Source organism: Juglans regia, chromosome 10 (genome assembly GCF_001411555.2).
Source record: "Juglans regia cultivar Chandler chromosome 10, Walnut 2.0, whole genome shotgun sequence".
In the NCBI taxonomy this organism is placed as follows: domain Eukaryota; kingdom Viridiplantae; phylum Streptophyta; class Magnoliopsida; order Fagales; family Juglandaceae; genus Juglans; species Juglans regia.
The window spans coordinates 2,352,462-2,373,407 of record NC_049910.1 but is presented as its reverse complement, the minus strand read 5'-3'; the positions used below and the strand labels follow the sequence as shown (position 1 = coordinate 2,373,407).

The 20,946-nt window shown below is 36.5% G+C and overlaps 4 protein-coding genes across 7 annotated transcripts; 2 read left to right on the top strand and 2 right to left on the bottom strand.

The window, feature by feature from the left end:
• Window positions 1-1,725, top strand: LOC109014881 (alkane hydroxylase MAH1-like). Its single transcript, XM_018997372.2, has one exon. It carries the CDS (start codon window positions 37-39, stop codon window positions 1,582-1,584), a length of 1,548 nt encoding a protein of 515 aa, XP_018852917.2. The 5' UTR covers window positions 1-36; the 3' UTR covers window positions 1,585-1,725.
• A 4,909-nt stretch (window positions 1,726-6,634) lies between these two features.
• LOC109021644 (alkane hydroxylase MAH1-like) lies at window positions 6,635-8,240 on the top strand. The gene has a single exon (XM_019004322.2). It carries the CDS (start codon window positions 6,661-6,663, stop codon window positions 8,203-8,205), a length of 1,545 nt encoding a protein of 514 aa, XP_018859867.1. The 5' UTR covers window positions 6,635-6,660; the 3' UTR covers window positions 8,206-8,240.
• Window positions 8,241-9,968: 1,728 nt separating this feature from the next.
• On the bottom strand, window positions 9,969-12,776 carry LOC109021652 (altered inheritance of mitochondria protein 32-like). Its single transcript, XM_019004334.2, has 5 exons — window positions 12,340-12,776; window positions 11,978-12,063; window positions 11,351-11,656; window positions 11,164-11,247; window positions 9,969-10,609 (listed from the first exon to the last, which is right to left on the bottom strand). The coding sequence occupies exons 1-5, from the start codon at window positions 12,583-12,585 to the stop codon at window positions 10,240-10,242; spliced, it is 1,092 nt and encodes a 363-aa protein (XP_018859879.1). The 5' UTR covers window positions 12,586-12,776; the 3' UTR covers window positions 9,969-10,239.
• Window positions 12,777-15,921: 3,145 nt separating this feature from the next.
• LOC109021646 (protein kinase PVPK-1-like) lies at window positions 15,922-20,698 on the bottom strand. Of its 4 annotated transcripts, none has more exons than XM_019004326.2 (3): window positions 20,251-20,698; window positions 18,313-19,539; window positions 15,922-16,988 (listed from the first exon to the last, which is right to left on the bottom strand). In XM_019004326.2, the coding sequence occupies exons 2-3, from the start codon at window positions 19,455-19,457 to the stop codon at window positions 16,118-16,120; spliced, it is 2,016 nt and encodes a 671-aa protein (XP_018859871.1). In that variant the 5' UTR covers window positions 19,458-19,539; window positions 20,251-20,698; the 3' UTR covers window positions 15,922-16,117. The 4 variants fall into 4 exon arrangements, with proteins under 4 accessions (XP_018859871.1, XP_018859873.1, XP_018859872.1 ...); XM_019004328.2 differs by having other exon boundaries at window positions 18,313-19,496; XM_019004327.2 differs by having other exon boundaries at window positions 18,313-19,476.
• Window positions 20,699-20,946: the final 248 nt, after the last annotated feature.

The following is a 20,946-nucleotide window of genomic DNA, read 5'->3' as shown; positions in this document are numbered from 1 at the left end:
CAAAACCAAAGCACTCGTACGTACAGCTTAGCTCCAATGGCCTTACTTTGGCACCCAGAGATACTTGTCTCGTTTCTCTGCTTCCTTTTCCTTTCGCTTTTACGTTGGAGATGGAACAAACACTCTCCCATCATAAACTGGCCTGTCGCCGGAATGCTTCCGGGGCTTCTTCTAAATGCATGGCATTTACACGACTACCTAACTCGGCTTCTTCAACATTTTGGTGGCACGTTCGAGTTTAAGGGCCCTTGGTTTAGTAGCATGAACTTTGTGCTCACTAGTGATCCCAACAACATCCACCACATTCTGAACAGAAATTTTTCAAACTACGAGAAAGGACCCAAGTTCCGTGAGATTTTTGAACCTTTAGGAAACGGAATTTTCGGTTCCGATTCTGACTCGTGGAAGTCCCAGAGGAAGCTGGCTCATTCGTTGATGAAAAATAGCAAGTTTAATATGTTCTTAGAGAAAGTTGTGCGGGAAGAGGTGGAAATGGCCCTCATTCCTGTTCTTGATCAAGTCTCAAGTCTAGGAATCGAGGTGGATTTACAAGACGTTTTCCAGCGATTAACCTTCGATAATATTTGCAACACAGTTTTAGGCTTTCATCCAAATTTCCTCTCGGTTGAATTTCCTGAACATGCACATGCAAGAGCGTTTGATCAGATGGAGCAAGGAATCTTGTACAGACACGTTGTGCCAGAAAGTTACTGGAAGTTGCAGAGATGGCTTCAAATGGGAGAAGAGAAGAAGCTGAGCAATGCCTGGAGAACTTTTGATCAATTCCTATACCATTCTATCTCATCCAAGCGAGAAGAACTAAGGCAATGCAAAACCCAGAAGACAGATCAAGAAGCCAAATTCGACATGTTGACAGCTTATATGGCTCATGAAGAAGAAGGAACATTGAAACTGGACGGTTTCCCAAACTCCAATGAGTTTTTAAGGGACACCGTATTCAATCTCGTGGTAGCAGGGAGAGACACCGTAAGTGCGGGGCTAACTTGGTTTTTGTGGCTTATTGCAACACACCCAGCAGTGGAAGCTAAGATTCTAGAGGAGATCAGAGACAATTTGGCTGCGAATTCTAATGAAAACCAGAGGATCTTTTGTATAGACGAGCTGAGCAAGCTAGTTTATCTCCATGGAGCGATGTGCGAGTCCTTGCGGCTATTCCCGCCCATACCTTTCGAGCATCTGCACTCGGTTCATTCTGACATTCTCCCTAGCGGCTTGTATATTGGTCCAAGTACAAGATTGCTATATTCTCTCTACTCAATGGGAAGGATGGAAAGCATATGGGGTGAGGATTGCTTAGAATTCAAGCCAGAGAGATGGATTTCGGAGCAAGGAAGAATAGTGCATGTACCATCTTACAAGTTCGCAGTATTCAATGCTGGACCCAGGACGTGTCTAGGCAAGGAAATGTCTTTAATTCAGATGAAGATGGTTGCGAGTGCTATCATTTGGAATTATCACGTTCGAGTGGTTCAAGGTCATCCTATTACTCCCAGCATCTCTGTCGTACTTCATATGAAGTATGGTTTGAAGGTTAAAATCAGCAAGAGATCATCCATTATTTGATGAAGAAATTATATCTCTAGGGTCTGTAATTTGCTTTACAGATGAGATCCACATTTACTATATATATATAAATGTCGTGTGCAATAAATTCTCACAATAACAGAAAGATCTTATTCGGTATTTTGAATAAATGAAATTATATCTTGCACTGGTCGGGCATTATCTTATATAGATAAGAGATGCAAGCGTAGTACTGGTCGGGCATTATCTTTTATAAGCATGGTAAGACCAAATGCAGTGCAACCAACAGAAACTATAAATCTCACAAAATGTAGCTGTTAACTTTCCATTTATCGCACAATGCTACTTTAAACTTGGAATGCTTAACAATCCTACCAAAAAAGTAATATAAGTACCATACCAGGTTTCAGATCTCGGTGAATGATCCCATGGGGGTGTAAGCATTCCATTGCACGAGCAATATCAAGTGCAAACCCAACCACCACATGCATATCCAAGCACCTTGGCCGCATATTCAGGCTCAGCAAGTACTTGCGCAATGTCCCACCCAATAGAAGCTGAGTCACTGTCACCATGACAGGATCCATGCAAGCCCCAATAAACTGATAACACAGAGAGATATAGCCGTAAGCCGTTAGATATGGCATGCACGCCCACTTCAATGGTTTCCATGTAAGATATGATCACTAACAATTCCATGTGATTTCCCGCCCCTTTCTGAGCATAAAAATCCACGCGCGATGTTTATTAGCTCTGTTGTTGAACTGATCTCAAATCTAATTATTAATAGAATTTATAATTTTTTTTATTTTTTATTTATAAAAAAACTAAACTTATCTCAACATATTTCATACATTTAAATACATATCAAACTTATTTATATTTTAATACATTTCAATAGGACCAATAAAATATTATTATGTATAGATCAATTCAAATCATCTAAGACAATTTTAATATCCAAACGCAGCATAAAGAATGTTGATACGAAGGACAAAAGACCTTCCCTTCCCCCTTACTCCCCCACCAAAAAAAATCTTGATCAAATTCGAAGAGTGCAGTCTAATCTTGTATTGACATGGTCCTCGAGGCTCGAGTGTAAAGCTTCTGGTCAGTTGCTAAGAAAAGAAAAAACAAAATTGGAAGGGATAAAAATCTTGGCCCATATGAAGCCCAAGCCCAGTCCATGTGCCATCGAGAAGGGACAAGTAAAGGATGGGAGGGGCTAAAAGTTGAGGAAGGGAAAATGTGTCTAGAGAAAAAGAGAAGTTACTGAAAAATGGGGAAATCATAAAGAAATGGGTCAGACATGCGAGAGAGAAGTGATATAAAGCTGGACTTTTCACCAACCATTGTTAGGGACGAATAAATAGGATCTGAGATCAAAGACTTTATGGCTTTTTCTTTTTCTTTGGGACGACTAGAGAGGGAGCTTATTCAACATCAAGACGGAAAACTCCAAATTTATCATTTGTACAATGAGATACAAAAAACTATGAGAGATTGTAAATAATCAATTGAGAGTGCTTCCAACCACCTTAGTTAGAACTAGGCAATTATAGTCGTCAATGGAGTGTGTCACGCAATATACGAGAAATTATTATTGGAAGGGCTTTAATACAATCATAAGGGCCCGTAGGATGCCACCCTGGGCTATAAAACCCTGGGCTTGGGCCTTTACGGCCTTGCAAAACCCTTAATGCCTAAATACCCCCTTGACCCAACAGGGTTAAGGTTGAATCATTAAAGAAAATGTCTGTCTGCTTATCATGGGATCATTAAGATATTCATTCAAAGCAGATGGATAGCTCAAAGGAACTTAGATTCAAATTTCAGATAATGGGTGAGGTCATTAATCCAGGTGATCCCAAGAAGACAAAACCTCTATTTAAAGGGACCAGGTATGTTAATGAGGGTATGAAATATTTTGGATCGGAGATTACACATATTATTACTGACTTAGGTATCGGAGGGTTCCCTTTCAACCCCCCAAGCCCCCTTACTATTTGGTTGTAGGAGATCGAGAGTGTGTATCGGTGAAGAACGTCCTCAACAGTTATGATCCTGAGAATGAAATGTTTAACTAAATTAGTATTTAATAGTCCTATGAATTTTAGATCAATAGTTTAGTCTTTAACAATTAGTATCAGAGTAGGAACCACGTCACAAGTTTAACAATTGGGTCTTTTGTGGTAATGAGTCGAGATTTGCTTGCTACTTTTTATTTGTCCTAGTCACTCAAATGAATCGTTTTGAAAAGAATACTTAGGAGAGTTAAAGGGCATATGTGGATAACCATAGAATTTTCAACAAAAATTTTACTTCATTCTCAAACATTATTTACACACAAAACATTTTCAATTTTAAATTTTTAAATTTTTCGTCTAATCATTACCTAATCATTACTCAAATACAAAAATCAATATAATTTTTACAAACTTCAAAACAAAAATAATCTTAAAAAATTACATTCAAGTGGCTTTTTAACTTTATCTATTTACTTTTACATACTCCAATACAAAATTTATTTTAAAAAAATTGTTTTGAACTTTTTTTTTTAATTTTTTTCAAAACTTAATAAAATATCTTTGCTCAAACTATTTAACTACTATTCACAAAATTTCGAAAAACTTTTGAAGATATCCTAAGCATCCATACATGCCGGCCTAATCTCATTATACCATGATTATGACATTAGATGTTTAGCTACTACTATTACGATAAGAAAGAAAGCATTGAGTGGTGATTAAAGCTGTTAATTTCAATGACTTTGACAAACCTTCCTAGTGATAAAAAAAAAAAAACAAAAGTGTTAAGTTTTTCAAGAAAATAGTTCAAAATATTTTCAGCTAGATTATAAAATGTTGTACGGAGGTAATATATTGTTTTTATTTAAAAGAATATAAGACATGGAAGAATAAAAACTATAAAGTGTTAATACAAGTAAAAAAATGATAATGAAAGAGAGGAAGAGAGAGATAAAATAAACAAAGCAAAAACTAAAGTGAGTTTATGATCAGAGAAATTCTATTTGCAGTCCTCACTTGGAGACTGTATGTGCAGACCCTTTATTAAATGAGAAAAAATATTATTTTATGAGAGATATTTTTGTAATTTTAAAAAATTTTAAAAATAAAATTATCTAAACTTGCATTACAGTCTTCAAATAAAGACCGTAAGTAGCATTGTTCTTATGATTATCATGCAACACAAACCATGAGTAAGAGAGTGAATGACGGGAAAAAAATGAATTTTTTTAATTATCTTTCAAATGCTTTTTCAAACCGTTCATCGAAGTAGGAACATTAGACGATGAATTTTTTTTTTGAAAAATGATAGACTTATAATTTCTTTACAATTTTTGTTTATAATTTTTAAATAAAATAATATTTTTTAAAATATTAATTTTAATTTTAATTTTAATTTTGATTTGATGTATTTAAAATAAATATATTTTATTGATAAGTTGTAAATAAAATAGAAATGAATTGTAACTCTATCATTGCAAAATATAAATGTGTATTTTGCATGTAAAAAAGAGTTTTGAGTTTAGCATGAAATAATAAAGAAAAGGCGCTCTACTATTAATTACATCGACCGTGACACTCCCCAAGTCATCCGGTAGCCGCTCTACAATTAGTTACTCTCTAGATCATTCCTGTTGACACCCCCCACTGTCATCCGGTAGCCGCTCTACATGTATTAGTTAGGTCTCATTTGGATTCAAAATATTTTATTCTATCTCATTTTATTTTATTATTAAAATTTTTTAAAAATTATAAATTAATTTTTTTAATTTTAAATTAATAATATTATTAAAAAATAATATTTTACTAATATTTTATTCAATTTTTATATAAAACTATCTCATTTTATCTCATTATTCAATTTCATTTTATCTCGTTATCCAAACCAACCTTACTACTACTAAACAAAGTAATTAAAGTCAAGCCTCATGCCAAAGAGAATTTTTTGCTTTCGGCATCTCCAGTACTGGTATTTCAAATAGAGTATTGCTAGGTACAGTTCACGTTGGGAGGATTGCGTGCGGACGACTGGTTTTCAATTAAGAAAAATGACAAACACTCAATATTTTTTACAATATTTTAAATAAGAAAAATAATACTTGCAGTCGTAAGTATGCAAACGCCGTACAGTCGTTTTGAAAAAAATAAATAAATATGAGATTCACATGAAAAGAAATTAATTTTTTAATAGTAGACTCTACTCTTTTTCAAAGCGACTGCACGGTATTTACGTATTCTACGATTATATGTAGCATTAATTTTTAAATAAATATATTTTAAAATTTAAAATAAAACATTTCATAAATGTAAGTTTATGTTATAAAAATTTCTTTATTTTAAAATACAGTTGTGAAAAGTGTTATCTGTATAGATTGATTATTAAAAAAATTAAATTATTTATTATATTTTATAAAAATTATAATAATAAAATGAAAAGAGACAGGCAAAACAGTCGTCCCCCTCCTTGAAAGTCATCCGTAGCCGGTCTACAAATATTAATTACGTAGGTAGACTAGATGATCGCTGGTGACCACAAACATTCGACAAAAGTCATCCCGAAGTCGCCCTACAATATAATATTAGCTTCGTTTGGCTCTCAAATTAATCTCGACACATCATTTTAATTTTTTTAAATTCTAATACAAAATATAATAAATAATTCAATTTTTTTAAATTTTAAAATAATAATAATATTAAAAAATAATATTTTAACAATATTTTATCATCTCAATTCAATTCAACTCACTTCAACATCCAAACACAACTTAATTACTCTAGAAAAAAATGCTAGACTCACCAATATTTGAGTTTCGATTTCGATAAAAATTTTTTAATTTAGTCATTAAAAAAAATATTTTTTAATAATAATGTGAATATTTTTTAAAATATTTTAGAATATAAAAAAATAAATAAATAAATAACAGTTTTTGTACTTCTCGGGACCGGTCTCGTGCTACATCCGATGTAGCACTGCTCATTACTCTAGATCTTCGCTCTACAATTATTACTCTACAAAAGGCATTCGGCCACCAATATTGCAAGTCATCGTGCAAAACCAAAGCACTCGTACGCGTACAGCTTAGCTCCAATGGCCTTACTTTGGCACCCGGAGATACTTGTCTCGTTTCTCTGCTTCCTTTTCCTTTCGCTTTTACGTTGGAGATGGAACAAACACTCTCCCATCATAAACTGGCCTGTCGCCGGAATGCTTCCGGGGCTTCTTCTTAATGCATGGCATTTACACGACTACATAACTCGGCTTCTTCAACATTTTGGTGGCACGTTCGAGTTTAAGGGCCCTTGCTTTAGTAGCATGAACTTTGTGCTCACTTGTGATCCCAACAACATCCACCACATTCTGAGCAGAAATTTTTCTAACTACGAGAAAGGACCCAAGTTCCGTGAGATTTTTGAACCTCTAGGAAACGGACTTATCAATTCCGATTCTGACTCGTGGAAGTCCCAGAGGAAGCTGGCTCATTCGTTGATAAGAAATAGCAAGTTTAATATGTTCTTTGAGAAAGTTGTGCGGGAAGAGGTGGAAATGGCCCTCATTCCTGTTCTTGATCAAGTCTCAAGTCTAGGAATCGAGGTGGATTTACAAGACGTTTTCCAGCGATTAACCTTCGATAATATTTGCAACACAGTTTTAGGCTTTCATCCAAATTTCCTCTCGGTTGAATTTCCTGAACTTGCACATGCAAGCGCGTTTGATCAGATGGAGCAAGGAATCTTGTACCGACACGTTGTGCCAGAAAGTTACTGGAAGTTGCAGAGATGGCTTCAAATAGGAGAAGAGAAGAAGCTGAGCAATGCTTGGAGAACTTTTGATCAATTCCTATACCATCGTATCTCATCCAGGCGAGAAGAACTGAGGCGAAGCAAAACCCAGAAGACAGAAGCAGCCAAATCCGACTTGTTGACAGCTTATATAGCTCATGAAGAAGAAGGAACATTGAAACTAGACGGTTTCCCAAAATCCAACGAGTTTTTAAGGGACGCCATATTCAATCTCTTTTTAGCAGGGAGAGACACCGTAAGTGCGGGGCTAACTTGGTTTTTGTGGCTTATTGCAACACACCCAGCAGTGGAAGCTAAGATTCTAGAGGAGATCAGAGACAATTTGGCTGCGAATTCTAATGAAAACCAGAGGATCTTTTGTATAGACGAGCTGAGCAAGCTAGTTTATCTCCATGGAGCGATGTGCGAGTCCTTGCGGCTATTCCCACCCGTACCTTTCGAGCATCTGCACTCGGTTCATTCTGACATTCTCCCTAGCGGCTTGTATATTGGTCCAAGTACAAGATTGCTGTATTCTCTCTACTCAATGGGAAGGATGGAAAGCATATGGGGTGAAGATTGCTTAGAATTCAAACCAGAGAGATGGATTTCGGAGCAAGGAAGAATAGTGCATGTACCATCTTACAAGTTCGCAGTATTCAATGCTGGACCCAGGACGTGTCTAGGCAAGGAAATGGCTTTAATTCAGATGAAGATGGTTGCGAGTGCTATCATTTGGAATTATCACGTTCGAGTGGTTCAAGGTCATCCTATTACTCCCAGCATCTCTATTGTACTTCATATGAAGTATGGTTTGAAGGTTAAGATCAGCAAGAGATCATCCATTATTTGATGAAGAAATTATATCTCTAGGGCCTGTAATTTGCTTTACAAATGAGATCCACATTTACTATATATATATATATATATGTCGTGTGCAATAAATTCTCACAATAACAGAAAGATCTAATTCAGTATTTTGAATAAATGAAATTATATAGATAAGAGATGCAAGAGGTTTCAGGCATTATCTTTTGTACCAGCGATACACCTTATGCATGGGCTTTTAGCTAGTCTATATGGTTTCTTCCTTCTTCTGCTTCTTTTTATTTTTATTTTTATAGGGTTTCTTCCTTCTTTTGATGTCATCAGTAGTATTTTTGATCCAAGTTGTAATATTCAGTATTTCTTTATTACGTGTAGAGAGAGAGAGAGTCACATAAGTGGGCTTCTGGTCATTATGGATTTCTGGGTTTACTAAAACAGGGGTTGAACATGAAGTCCAAAATGCCGCTATTACGTTAGGCCCAATAATATTGGAATTAAAACACCTTATTAATATAATGATCAGAGATTCAGAAATGCTATAAAAGAAACCTTCTATCAAACACATTCACCTAACTAATATGTAATTTGTCATTTTGTTTAAATACACACTTATTTAAGTATGAAAATAAAAAAATAAAAATGATAAATCATGTATTGATTAAGTGGATGTATATAGTATAAGACTTTAAAATAAAATTCCTTGTATATTATAAATGCCTGTTAATCCTATTCCAAGAGATGGCCGATTGGATGGGGGCGCCGAAATAGTCTTGGAGAAGTTTGGTCAAGCCGAAGAGGATAGCGAAAGAGAGTGAAAGGTGACAAAGGTCTGCATGCGCCATGGCTACGCAGTATCCCCGCGCGCGTGTAGTATAAACTATTAAGGTGTGGGTTTAGATAATGAGATGAGATGATTTAAGATAAAAGTTAAAAATTAAATAAAATATTATTATTTTAGAATTAAAAAATTTGAATTGTTTATTATATTTTATGTGGAAACTTAAGAAAGTTATAATAATGATATGCGATAATAATGATATGCGATAAAATGAGATAAAATGAAATATTTTAACTATCCAAATCAGGCTAAGATACATTGAGCATTTACTAATTCATACAAAAACTAAAAGAGATCAAGTGCTAGCTCCTTCTGAGATCTGTATGAATTGATGGGCTAATGGAGTTTCAATAGGTTGCATTTAGGTAGTGTAGTGATCTCATATATTTTATGAATAGTAGTGAAAAAGTAATTATAGAATATTGAATAGTAGTAAAAAATAGGTCAAAAATAATAATAAAATAATAAATAGTGATAGAGTATTCTCACTACTATCCAAACTATCCCTAAAAATAAGTTCACTATTTTCTGATTGGGAAATGCTTTAGTCACAAAATAATTTTATAAAAATAAACTAATAAACTAATATGATTTGATATAATACTTTAAATTATAAAATTATTTTTATTATGAAATCAATATAACGTATTGCAAGAAACTACCTCGTTTGTAAGCTCGACTTGGTTAACTCTCGTTACGACTACAACACTTCTATTTCATCTTTTAAAGCTGTGAAATGTCATGAACTATATATAAACTCTGTTCATTGTCAGATGTTAAAGGTTTAGGTCATAAATTCTAGAAAACTCCCCTTGTGGTGGCACTCAACTAATGTATCATCTATGTTTTAATCTCAACCACTGTTGACATCAGCTTCTTCTATTATTGATTGGCCAATACAAAATCCAGAGTGTGCGTGTGTAACAACGAACTCTATTCCCATATTTAAAGCAAGCGTCTAATAACAAACTCCAGTAATTTTTTATTTTTATTTTTAAAAAAGGTCACCAAGTGAATAGAAATTGTTCTCTGAAATCAGCAAAAGTACACGGTGATTCCCCACTTGCTTAGAAGAACATATACCTATAATATTCCTTCCATAGACATACGAGGGAGGTTCAGATGATTATTTTATGGAAGCTATCACATCCCTGTACAAAAACAAAACAGGGTATATAGATCCACAAACGAACTTGAACATGTGCGAAATATTAGCACATTTCAGCCTGACCTCCTATAAAAGCTATAGGCCACAGCCACTGCTGCCACTGCACTAACCACAGCAACGGCTGTGAGAACTTCACTTTGCTCCAATGATCCTATCCAGAAAGAAAGTTTACCCAGCCCCTTCTGTTCATGCCCTGATACCGTTTCTTTCAGCTTCTTTTCTTCACCCACACCGTTCTGCTCCAAACTTCCATCTCTGCAACAACTAAACCCATTAGCACCCTGGCAACAGCCAGCCCCGTCATCCTTATTGCTCTTAGTGCTGCTTTCTTCAGGCTTCTTCTTGATTTTATTCACATCCCCATTAGGAAGCTTCTGTTTATCCGCCTTTCCACCTTCCTCAGCAGTGGCCCCCAATTGCCCCCTGCAATAAATGCCAATGGTCGAAAGAGTGATCATCAATTGACAAGCAAAAAGGTACAGAGGGTGATTCTCCTTAAGAGAAATGTGAGAAACTTATTTAATAGTACAAACATAAGAAAACCAACGAAATACCTCTTCATTTCAATATCTTTCAAGAATTAAAAGATTCATGTACCACCATTCATAAAGGCAATATTAGAAAACCACAATTCTACAGGGCCTATTTGAATGTAAATGGTGTGGTCAAAGCATATGGAAGCAAGGAACAAAAAACTAGGCTATGTTTAGAAATGAGAGTCAAGGCAAGATATGTAAACGGACTTCATTGCATTACTTGTCTCAACTATTTATCAATGATTTTGTGGTCAGGAATAAAATCATATTTAATGAGTCAATTAAACTGATAAAATCATATTTTTTACAAGTTAGCTTCTGCCCCCACGTATTTATAAAGCCATACTAGTCTCTGATACTGCTATTAATCTGTGAACTCGAATGAACTAAGTCATCTAATGAACATTTCACAAAAAAGGACATGCAAAACCAAAGACAAACCTCCAAAGGTGTTCTATGATCTCTCCCTTTCCAATATGTTGATCAAGCAATGCAGGGACATCATCAGGAGTAACATAGCCATACCTGTCATCATTGATAAGAACTATTTAATACTACCCAAATAAATTATATGAAGTTTCTTTCAAAGCTTTAGAGTGACAGGAAGTAACTATGACTTGGATCTTACCAATGACCCATTATCTTTCCATCTGGACCTGGACTGTAGATAATCACATTCCCAGCATACTTGTGCCCCCCAATGTGTGAGCATGGGCTAACAAATACCTGATCTTTCCATTCCCGTGACTCAATCTCCTCTTTAAGCTTTTCAATTAGAACCGGTCCACAAACACCACACCTCCGATCACGACTACCATGAGAGCACACAAAAACATGCGATCCAGTCAACACCTCTTCCACTCCCGAAGCCCATGGCTTACCATTCACAAGAACATCCTCCACAAAGCTATCCACTTCTGAGTCCTTCAAACCCCTTCAAAAACAAAAATAAAAAACTCAACAAATAAATTATTAAAAAATAAAACAAAAGAAAAGACTTGTCTCGACAACACCCAATCATAGCCAAAGGAAAAGAACACAACCTCTGAAAATTAGCAGAATCTTGAGCTTTCCATATAAAACTCTAACAAACAAAACCCTAACCATCCTAACATAACTATAATCCAGTCATTTTTACTCATAAAAAAAAAATATGTCCAGTCACCCTAAAACAAGCAACTTGTCAATATCTGTTATTCAGAAACATTAAGCAAAATCACAGGGGATATAATCTAATCTAATGCTCGCGACTTACCTGTACTTGATCATTTCGGGGAAAATCAACACGTCTCCCTCAGAGAATTCGGTCCCCTCGCGTCCCTCGAATATTGTCAGCTTCGTCTGCCATGTCCAAGAATCAAACACCGAGTTAACGAAACCATTACCAAATCCAAGTCTCAAAGCTTGCAGCAAAATCAAAATCACCACTATCATTAACCGATTAGTCCAACTTTTAAAGTAAAATCCAAGTCTCCCAAACTCGGAGCAAAATCTCAATTACTCCGATCCTTAACCGATTAATCTGAATTCTAAAGCATAATTTGGGTTTAAAATCTTAGCAAAATCACAATTACCGCAACGGATGAATCCGAGTTAATTTATAGTGATGTAGCTGACCTTGAGAGGTATGCTATCTTTGCGACCTTTGATAGCTGAGGAGAAGAGCCTGGGGAGCAGATCGGAGTCGGAGCCCTCGACGTGCGAGGGCCAGGCCTCGGGGCTTTTGTAACAGAGGAACACATGGCGGTCGTATGCGCCGACGGTGCCAGCGAGACTTTCCTTGTACATCTCCGGTCGAGTAAACCCATACTTCTCGTCGTCATCGTTGCTGTTGGCGAGGTTCGAGAGATCATCGGAGGCCATGGTGAAGGCTAAGGCAATAGTTAAGTTCGAACGCGCGAGAGAGATAGTGAGAGCCAGAGGCAATGCGGATGGCCGTGGCGGAAATGAGAGAAAGGAGAAGCGTGAACAATGCTCAAATAGAAGCTAGGGAGTGTGGCCTGTGGGGCGTCATTAACGTCTGGAGGTTTTGCGCCGTGCGATTTGGGTTTTGGATGCTGATGGGTCGTTGGTGCTTGGGAAGCAAGATAGATGCGCGAAAGGGTCGTGGGTCGCACGCGCTAACTGAGATAGACTTTGAAATGAATATTGTGAATCATTTGTGAGGGTGTGATGGCGGGTGTTTGGAAGAAGGATGGAGCGTGTGTAACTACGAATAATGGTGAAAATCGTTGGATCATTGCTCTTTTCATTTCGGGTTTGCTGAAGTGGTCATTCAGGATTGGGCCTTCAGTAACCGTTATGAAACAGACAGTCGTTGCACGTTAATCATTGATTCCAAGTCGATCCTCCGGTTGCGAGGCATCTTTACATCATCATCGTATTGGAAAAAACTCAAAACCGGTCGGGTGAGGATGTTCTATACCCACCAATACAAATTGGCCACGTAGTAAGTGCAAGAACCAAATATCTGTACCCGCACATAGCAGAGTTTCTCTTCTCTCTCCCTCTCTCCCATGCATTCTCTTTCACCTCCGTTAAGATTTTTTCCCTTCCTTCAAAGAAAAACAACGAGTTCTCTGTCTTTCTCACGCATTTCTCTTCTTTTCCCTCTCATTTTTTCTTGCATCTTAATTCTAATTATCCATGTACATGACATCAATGGCATTATTCCTCTTATATAAACATCGGATTTATAATTCACAAAGTCTTGCTTCATTTTCCTTTTCAAATGATCAACGAAATCACAAGCTCCACACAAGAAGGAAAAATCTACTTTATTGATTATTCTCGAGAATGAAACATTTACAGATTAGTATTCTGCATGGCTTTCGGCACACACCAATGGTAGACATCCCACTATCTTTCTCTCCCTTAAAACCAAATTGGCTCAAATATTCTACTTAAAATAATTGAAACCGAAAAAAAAAATATAAGTATATCACCTCCACAATCACACTCAAACTTCCTAGCTTTGCTCAGTCATTTTTCAAATCAAGATTCTGACCCAGCAGACAACCAATTCAGACGAAGCACAGCTGCAACTTCTTTGTTGTAAGTTAAGCGCTGGTGATATATTTGGCTGTATTTCGTGTATAAGTTTTGATGATGGCCACAATATCATGTACTGCATAGAGAACATATATTACAGCCCAATATGAGAGAGAGTGTGTATAATTCCAGAGAGAGAAGAGAGAGAGAGGGGGAGAGATATGGGGATAGACGGGGGAGCATAACGTTTTTTTTTTTAGAGGGTGGGGGAGTGAAAGAGATTATCTGCATGTGGATGCAAAATTCTTTTTGCATAAATGTTTGCTTGGCAGCTTATAATTGAAGGGTATAAAAATAACATCCTCACCCGACCGGCTGGGAGTGTCACTCCATTGTATTCGATGGATACGTGTTTAGTGTACTGAAGTTATAAGTCTAATTCCCAATCAATAATAAATTACGAAGCAATCTGACGAAGAAACCATAGTTTATTACGGAATAAATATCAGTTATCGTTTGAATTTGAAAATTATTTCATCTCATAATTACAATTTTTTTAAATTTTCGTCAAAGGCATGTAGTCTGATTGACATAATTTCCAGCCTCCAAAATAGAGGTCTAGAGTTCGAAACCCCCTTCGCTCAAATGTATAAAAAAAATTCCTTAAATTTCCATATAAAATATAATAAACAATTCAACTTTTTCAAGTCTTAAAATAATAATAATATTAAAAATAATATTCTAACAATATTTTTTTTTTAACTTTCATCATCTCATCTCATCTCTAAATCCAAACTAGCCCTCAGTGACGTGAATAAATTAAACATTAAACGACTCGATCTCAACTCAATAATGGTTGATTTTTTAATCTATTGTTCTTTTCTTAAAAAGAATATTACAAATGGACTCTGATCATAAATATTTTTTTTTCAATTACTTTTAATGTCGAGAAACAAGTAACTTATCCTTGAAATCTTTCATGGAACTGAGGAATCAAGTTTGCCCAAATTTTTCTTGAGAAAATTTGCCTTTTAACAGCTTATCTTGCTATTCAATGAGTATGCTCTTTTGTTTCCAACGACATGATTTTATAGTTGCTATTGGAATTGCAAGATGTTTTAGAAAATTCCAATTCCAAGCATTGTTGATGGTTGGTTGAAGCATCCAATTGTAAGGGAGTTTGGGGGGGGAATAGGAATGCTTTGTTGATGGTGGTTGATGATTGTTGATCTGCCATTCTGCTATCTTGACTATTGCCCATCTATAGTAATGCTTTTTGTTTTGAAAAAAGGAGCTACCATCTCCCCACTTTCATGAATCATGACGCTTTGAGTATTTCATTATTTCGTAGATGTTGCTTTCTTGCTAAATTTGTGCACTTAACTAAACAGAATTCAATTCATTAAAATAATAATAAAAAAAAACTAATGAGAATTTAAGGTGGTCCTTGGTGGACTTCCTGTTAAGAGCCTATCAAAAAGAAAAAATGATACTCTCGCCACTCGTTCTTACCGTTGGAATTGTTTATTTTATTTTTTAATTTTTCTTTTTATTTAGTGATTGATTAAGGAACTGTTTTTTAATAATATTGTGATTTTTTTTTATTTTTTTAAAAAATATTTAAAAGTATTAAAAAATATATGTAAAAAAAATTAAAAGATTAATTATGCCTAACGGTAGCTCCTAGAGGGAGTTGGAAGCGGTGGATGTAGCACCGTCCATCAAAAAGTCTTCTTAAGTTAGAGGCAGCCACTCCCCATTGGGGACCTCATGACCAACCCCACAAGCCACAACTCTTGAGGTCCGTTTAAATAGTGAAAGTGTTTCATCTAATCTCATATCATCATTATAACTTTTTCAAATTTTCACACAAAATATAATAAGCAATTCAACTTTTTCAAATCTTAAAACAATAATAATATTAAAAAAATAATATTCTAACAATATTTTATTCAACTTTCAACTTTCATCTAAAACTATTTCATCTCATCTCACTATCCAAACTGTACCTTAATGACATGATTTGATGCATTGAAAGTGTAAAAACGTGTGCCAAGTAAAATTACTCATTCTGAATTGCTTTGAGTTTGAAAAGAGTCCTGCGTGTTTCTGATGTTCCCAAAGCCATTTTGGCAAAATTAGAAGACTATTTATTTCCACTGGAACTAACAATTGACAGGGGCAACAGGTGTAGGAAGAAAGACCAGCTAACTTCAATTCTCATCTTAATGCATTTGCTTTTCCTAACTGCTGTTTATCATGTGCCTCGCACCGAGCAGCAGTTACAAGTCCCAAACCAAGGAACTACAAATTTGTACTTTTTGCAATGGCAAAAAACCATTGAAGCACAATACAATCGAGAAGATGGAAAGTGGTTCAAAGAAAGAATAAATGGATACAAAAATCAAAAGAAATCAATCTCCAAATAATTACCTGAAGGCTTCACATCAATACTAGGCACCTCAGTTGTAGGTGCTTTCGGCACATCGGTTATAGTAGCAAAGTCCATCACACCCTGTTTTGGCACCTCCGGTGGATTGGTACAACGAATGAGTGCCCAATTCACACTTTGAAAGAAGGGATGCTGTTTAACTTCTGTAGCACCCCGTCTATAAGCAAGACGATGCCGCGGCTCTTTCACAAGTAGACCCCTGATCAAGTCCCTCGCAGCAAAGCTCACAGTAGGTGACTCTGGAAATCTTAACGGTTGGCCAACCACATTAAATAGAGTTGCCCTGTTCCCTGCTCCCTTGAAGGGGGTTTTACCAAACAAAAGCTCATAAAGAAATATCCCAAATGTCCACCAATCTACAGCACTACCATGGCCTTCACCTTTAATGATTTCAGGTGCCAAGTACTCGTGTGTGCCAACAAAAGACATTGACCGAGCATTTGTGGGCTCAGCGACAAGCTCAGGGAGAGGGGTTACTTGATGACTTGTTTCATTCTTTGGCTTGTTCTTTTTTTCTTTCTTGGGCTTGCTTGATAAGAAGCGTGGTGTGAAGCATGTCGGTTGGATGCAATCTGGCTGCATTACGCAAGTTGGCTCCATGCAGACAGGTTGCACGCAGTATCTTGATTTCTTAGTCAGGATGCTTGAATTTGAGGATTTCACCAGAGTTGGGCAGACAGCACATCTTAGAGAGAGGTCAAAGTCTGAAAGCATTATGTGTCCATCATCTCTCACCAACACATTTTCTGGTTTAAGGTCTCTGTAAATGATCCCAAGCATGTGCAAATACTCCAGAGCAAGAAGAACTTCAGCCACATAAAACCTGCAGAATGGCAGTGGAGCTCAAAGGGCTGAAACAAAAACCAGAGGTACCTAATCATTTTTTAAGTTTAATTGTACTTCATATAAAACTACACCTTTAACATCATCAAAATCAAGTGTTACCAAAGTAAAAACTCCTAGGGCATCAGGCATATTCTGCGAGTTCTATAACGTGGGTGCATAAAAGAGACTAGAGACTTGCCAAAAAACCTTACAGAAAGAAAAGGAAATTCAAACACAAATACTTGTTGGCACTTATTTTTCCCCGTCTGGCCAGTTTAGATCAAAATCGTATCAATGACAGGTGATAACAGTACACATAAACTTAGCTTATATCTGAAAAGTGGCTAGGAACTTTATATTTTGGGAAAAATAATTGAGAACTCATATATTTGTTAAGACTTGGGGAACATATATACATAGATGATGATAAAAGCAACAATAGAAGCAACTTATACTTGACTGGATGTATAGACAAGCCAACCTTAGAATGATGCAATTGAGAAAGGAGATTCAGTGAGTTAATGGAAAAAGCTTCGCATCCAGGCACTAAAAAACCAAAAGCAAATAAGAAAATGAGCACTTGTTATGACTTCCCAAAATCACGACGATGAATGAAGGGGAATGAGAATTAGATAGAGATCATACAGAAGATTGAATATGTATACAAATATAAGGTGTAAAGACTTAAATTATTATTATTTTTTGGATCAGTAAGGTGTTATATCCACTTCATGCAGGTGGGAACTGTTCATTGATCTGATTCCACTAGTGAGGTATACTTACAAGGACTGTTTACAGCAAACAGAATTCATAGTTAGTAAAACAACAAATTTTTAATTAAAGATGGAGACATCAACGTCACATCTAGGTGGGCATTCGAAATAATAATGACAAGATCCGAAAACTTCATATGTGCACCAGACACAGAGGATAAGTATTATCAAGTTAAAGATTACAACAAGAATGTCAACTGGAATTGGGTGAGTCCTGTTCCAACCCCAGCCAAACTGCGAGAAAGAGAACGTCTTTTCAGACCACTGAAGTCTAATGCAAAGTCCACCTAGATGATTCTGTTTGTTTGAAATTAAATAACATAAAAAAGAATTTGGTGAGACCATCAAATCCTACAATGATATGTTAACTGGAATGGGCCTCATGTTCCATGATAACATTAAGAGAACTGACAAAATTTTCTTATTGCTAGTAGCAACATAAAGATTTTTGTCATAACAGTAACCTTAAGACAGTTGATCATTCGCATAAATTCAAATGCATTGTCTAAGTAAAACAAGTGAAAAAAAAGAGAGAGAATAATTCCTAACCTGGCAGCATGCTCAGGAAAACACTTCCCAGGTTGTCTTTGCCTGAGTGCATGAAGGTCTCCACCAGGGCAGAACTCCATTACTAAGCAAGAGGACTTCTCTGTCTCAAAATGTGTATACAAGGTGGGTAGGAATGGATGATCCAGAGACTGCAGTATCTCTCTTTCTGTCTGAGCTCTCAGAAGCTTCTTGCGACTCGCTAGAGCTGCTTTATCCATAATCTTCATGGCAAAATAAGTTCTAGTCCCAGTCAACTCTGATAAATGAACACTGCCTATATCTCCACATCCCAGTCCCTTCAACAATCTAAAATGTTTCATTTCCAGCATCCCATCACGAGATTGAATGGCCTGAATGGCTTCCCATCTTATATCATTTGCCTTGTGGGGCTTGTACATCGCATTGCTTAAACTACTGGAGCTGCTCTCATCGCTGATGTCACTGCCAGTGCTTCCTCTAAAGATGCTGGTCTTCCTGCTCTCGAAAAAATCGCAAGAAGTAGTAACTTCGACACAATCACCAAACTTCTCAATGCTGCTCATACATTCACTAACTTCTGTGTTTGTGAAACTTTGTTTGGCAGAATACAGACTATTCTGAGGACTTGGACAAAAGGTTACTATGGATTGAGGTGTTAAGTGGCTGTCTACTTGCGCAGCCCCTCCTTTACATGGGCCTAAAGCATAATTTTCAGATTCCAGCAAGCCACTTGAATTACAATTCTCCAAATCAGTAATGGGATTCTTGCTGTAAGATTTTGTTCCCAGTGCAGAAACCTTCTCCAAATAAGAGGTTTCAACTGCTTTACTGAGAACATCATTGAAGCCTGCACATTCGAATTTCCCCTTATATGAGTTGTCAAACTGTTTCCCCATACTGGGCGATTCTTCATGCTGCAAATTATCATAAGATAGCTCATACGAAAGCTTTTCATTATACACATGGCCATTTGGATGGTGGGCTGGTTTCATACCATGATTATTGGTAGTTGCATAGGAAATGGAAGAAGCCACTTCACTTTTAGTTTGTTTCGAATATGGAGGATGAGAGGAGAGAGGAGTCCCAGATCTAGAGCGATGGTTGTTGCCTATGGCCAAATTCTGAGTCTTTGACAAAAATTTAACTCCATCAATGGGCGTCTCCATCCAGTAACTTTGCACAGCACTGTCACACCAAAATCCAAACTAAACACACTGACTTTGCGAGATTTAGCTGGTGAAATGATTACTGATACACCTCCCCCCCACCCACCAAATGGTAAAGCCATTAATTACAAAATCTTAAGCTTAAATGAATTTCTAAATTTTTAAAAGACGAAAAGGCTGAAATAATAACTATAAGTTCGAAACAAAGGCATGATCCTCTATGCAAACCCAAGCAAAAACATAATTGGCAGAATTCAGAGAACCGTTACACAGAAATCCATATCATTAAGGAAAATGCCAGAGATTACGGATAAAACAAGAAACTTATAGAAAGCAAGATACACATGGCACCGAGAATCGAGATATTGAACGCAATAAATACATGAATGAATGTCAAAAGCAAAGAAAGTCAAGAATCACATGACAACCAAAGAAAAATTGCATAGGTTTGATGCTCCAACGGCACCATCAAGAACCGTCCCAATAACCCAGATGCCCCTTTTGGTAGCCGAGAAACTGTAGTTAAAAGTAGAGAGCAATTGGAATTTGGCAAAAAAAAGAAAAAAAAAAAGAAAGAAAGAAAAAAAGCTCGAAGCATTCGTTGTTTAGGACCCAAGAACACCAACGCCTCCATTCATTTAGAGTCAATTCCAAATACAATCGGCTCCACTTTCCCTTCTTTATCTTTTCCCACAATCACTCAGCAGCCAAACGAGAAACAAAGCAAAGAAACCTCCAAAGACAAAGGGCCAAAGAAAGAGAAAGGAAAGAAGGAAAGACATAAAGCGCATACCTGATCAGAGAAGGGAAAGTGCAATGCAGAGCAAGTAATCCTTCATGACAGTTGGAAAAGCGATAAATAAACCAAAACGTCAAAGAGAAAAAGTGACAACTTTTGGTGGGTTGTGGTGGCGTCTCTATGTTCCTCTAAAGAAGAGCTTCAGATCCGATCGAACCTAGGAAGAGAGAAGGGAAGGGGGGGAGGAACAATCGTAATTACAAGAAGAACAAAAATGTTTTGCAAAAAGCTCTTTTTTTTTCAGTTATTTTTCTTCGTGTTGTTGCAATGGCTCTTGCGGGGACGGGGATCAAACAATGCCAACTTTGAGAAGCAAAGCAAATGAAACTGGAGCTCTTAAAAAAAGCCTTCCTTTAAAGATCTTTGTATGTCCCCACTCTGTGCTCGAAGAAAGCCTCTTCCCCTGCTTTCTTTGTTCTATGATTTTCGTATAACGCTAAAAGAAAGTAGCGGGACCACCTGGCTTCGATTCATCATTCATTGTGGCGCTCCTCTCCAATTTACCGACTGAATAATGCTACTCTTTCAGCTTATTTTTTATTTTATTTTATTTTTATTTAATGATTAAAATGATGTTATGAATTTTTTAAAAATATATATATATAGATGAAACGTACTATCAAAAGCCCTCGGCAGGAGCTCCCAGTAGTAACCATGGAGCCACCCTTTCTATATTAATAAAAGAAATGA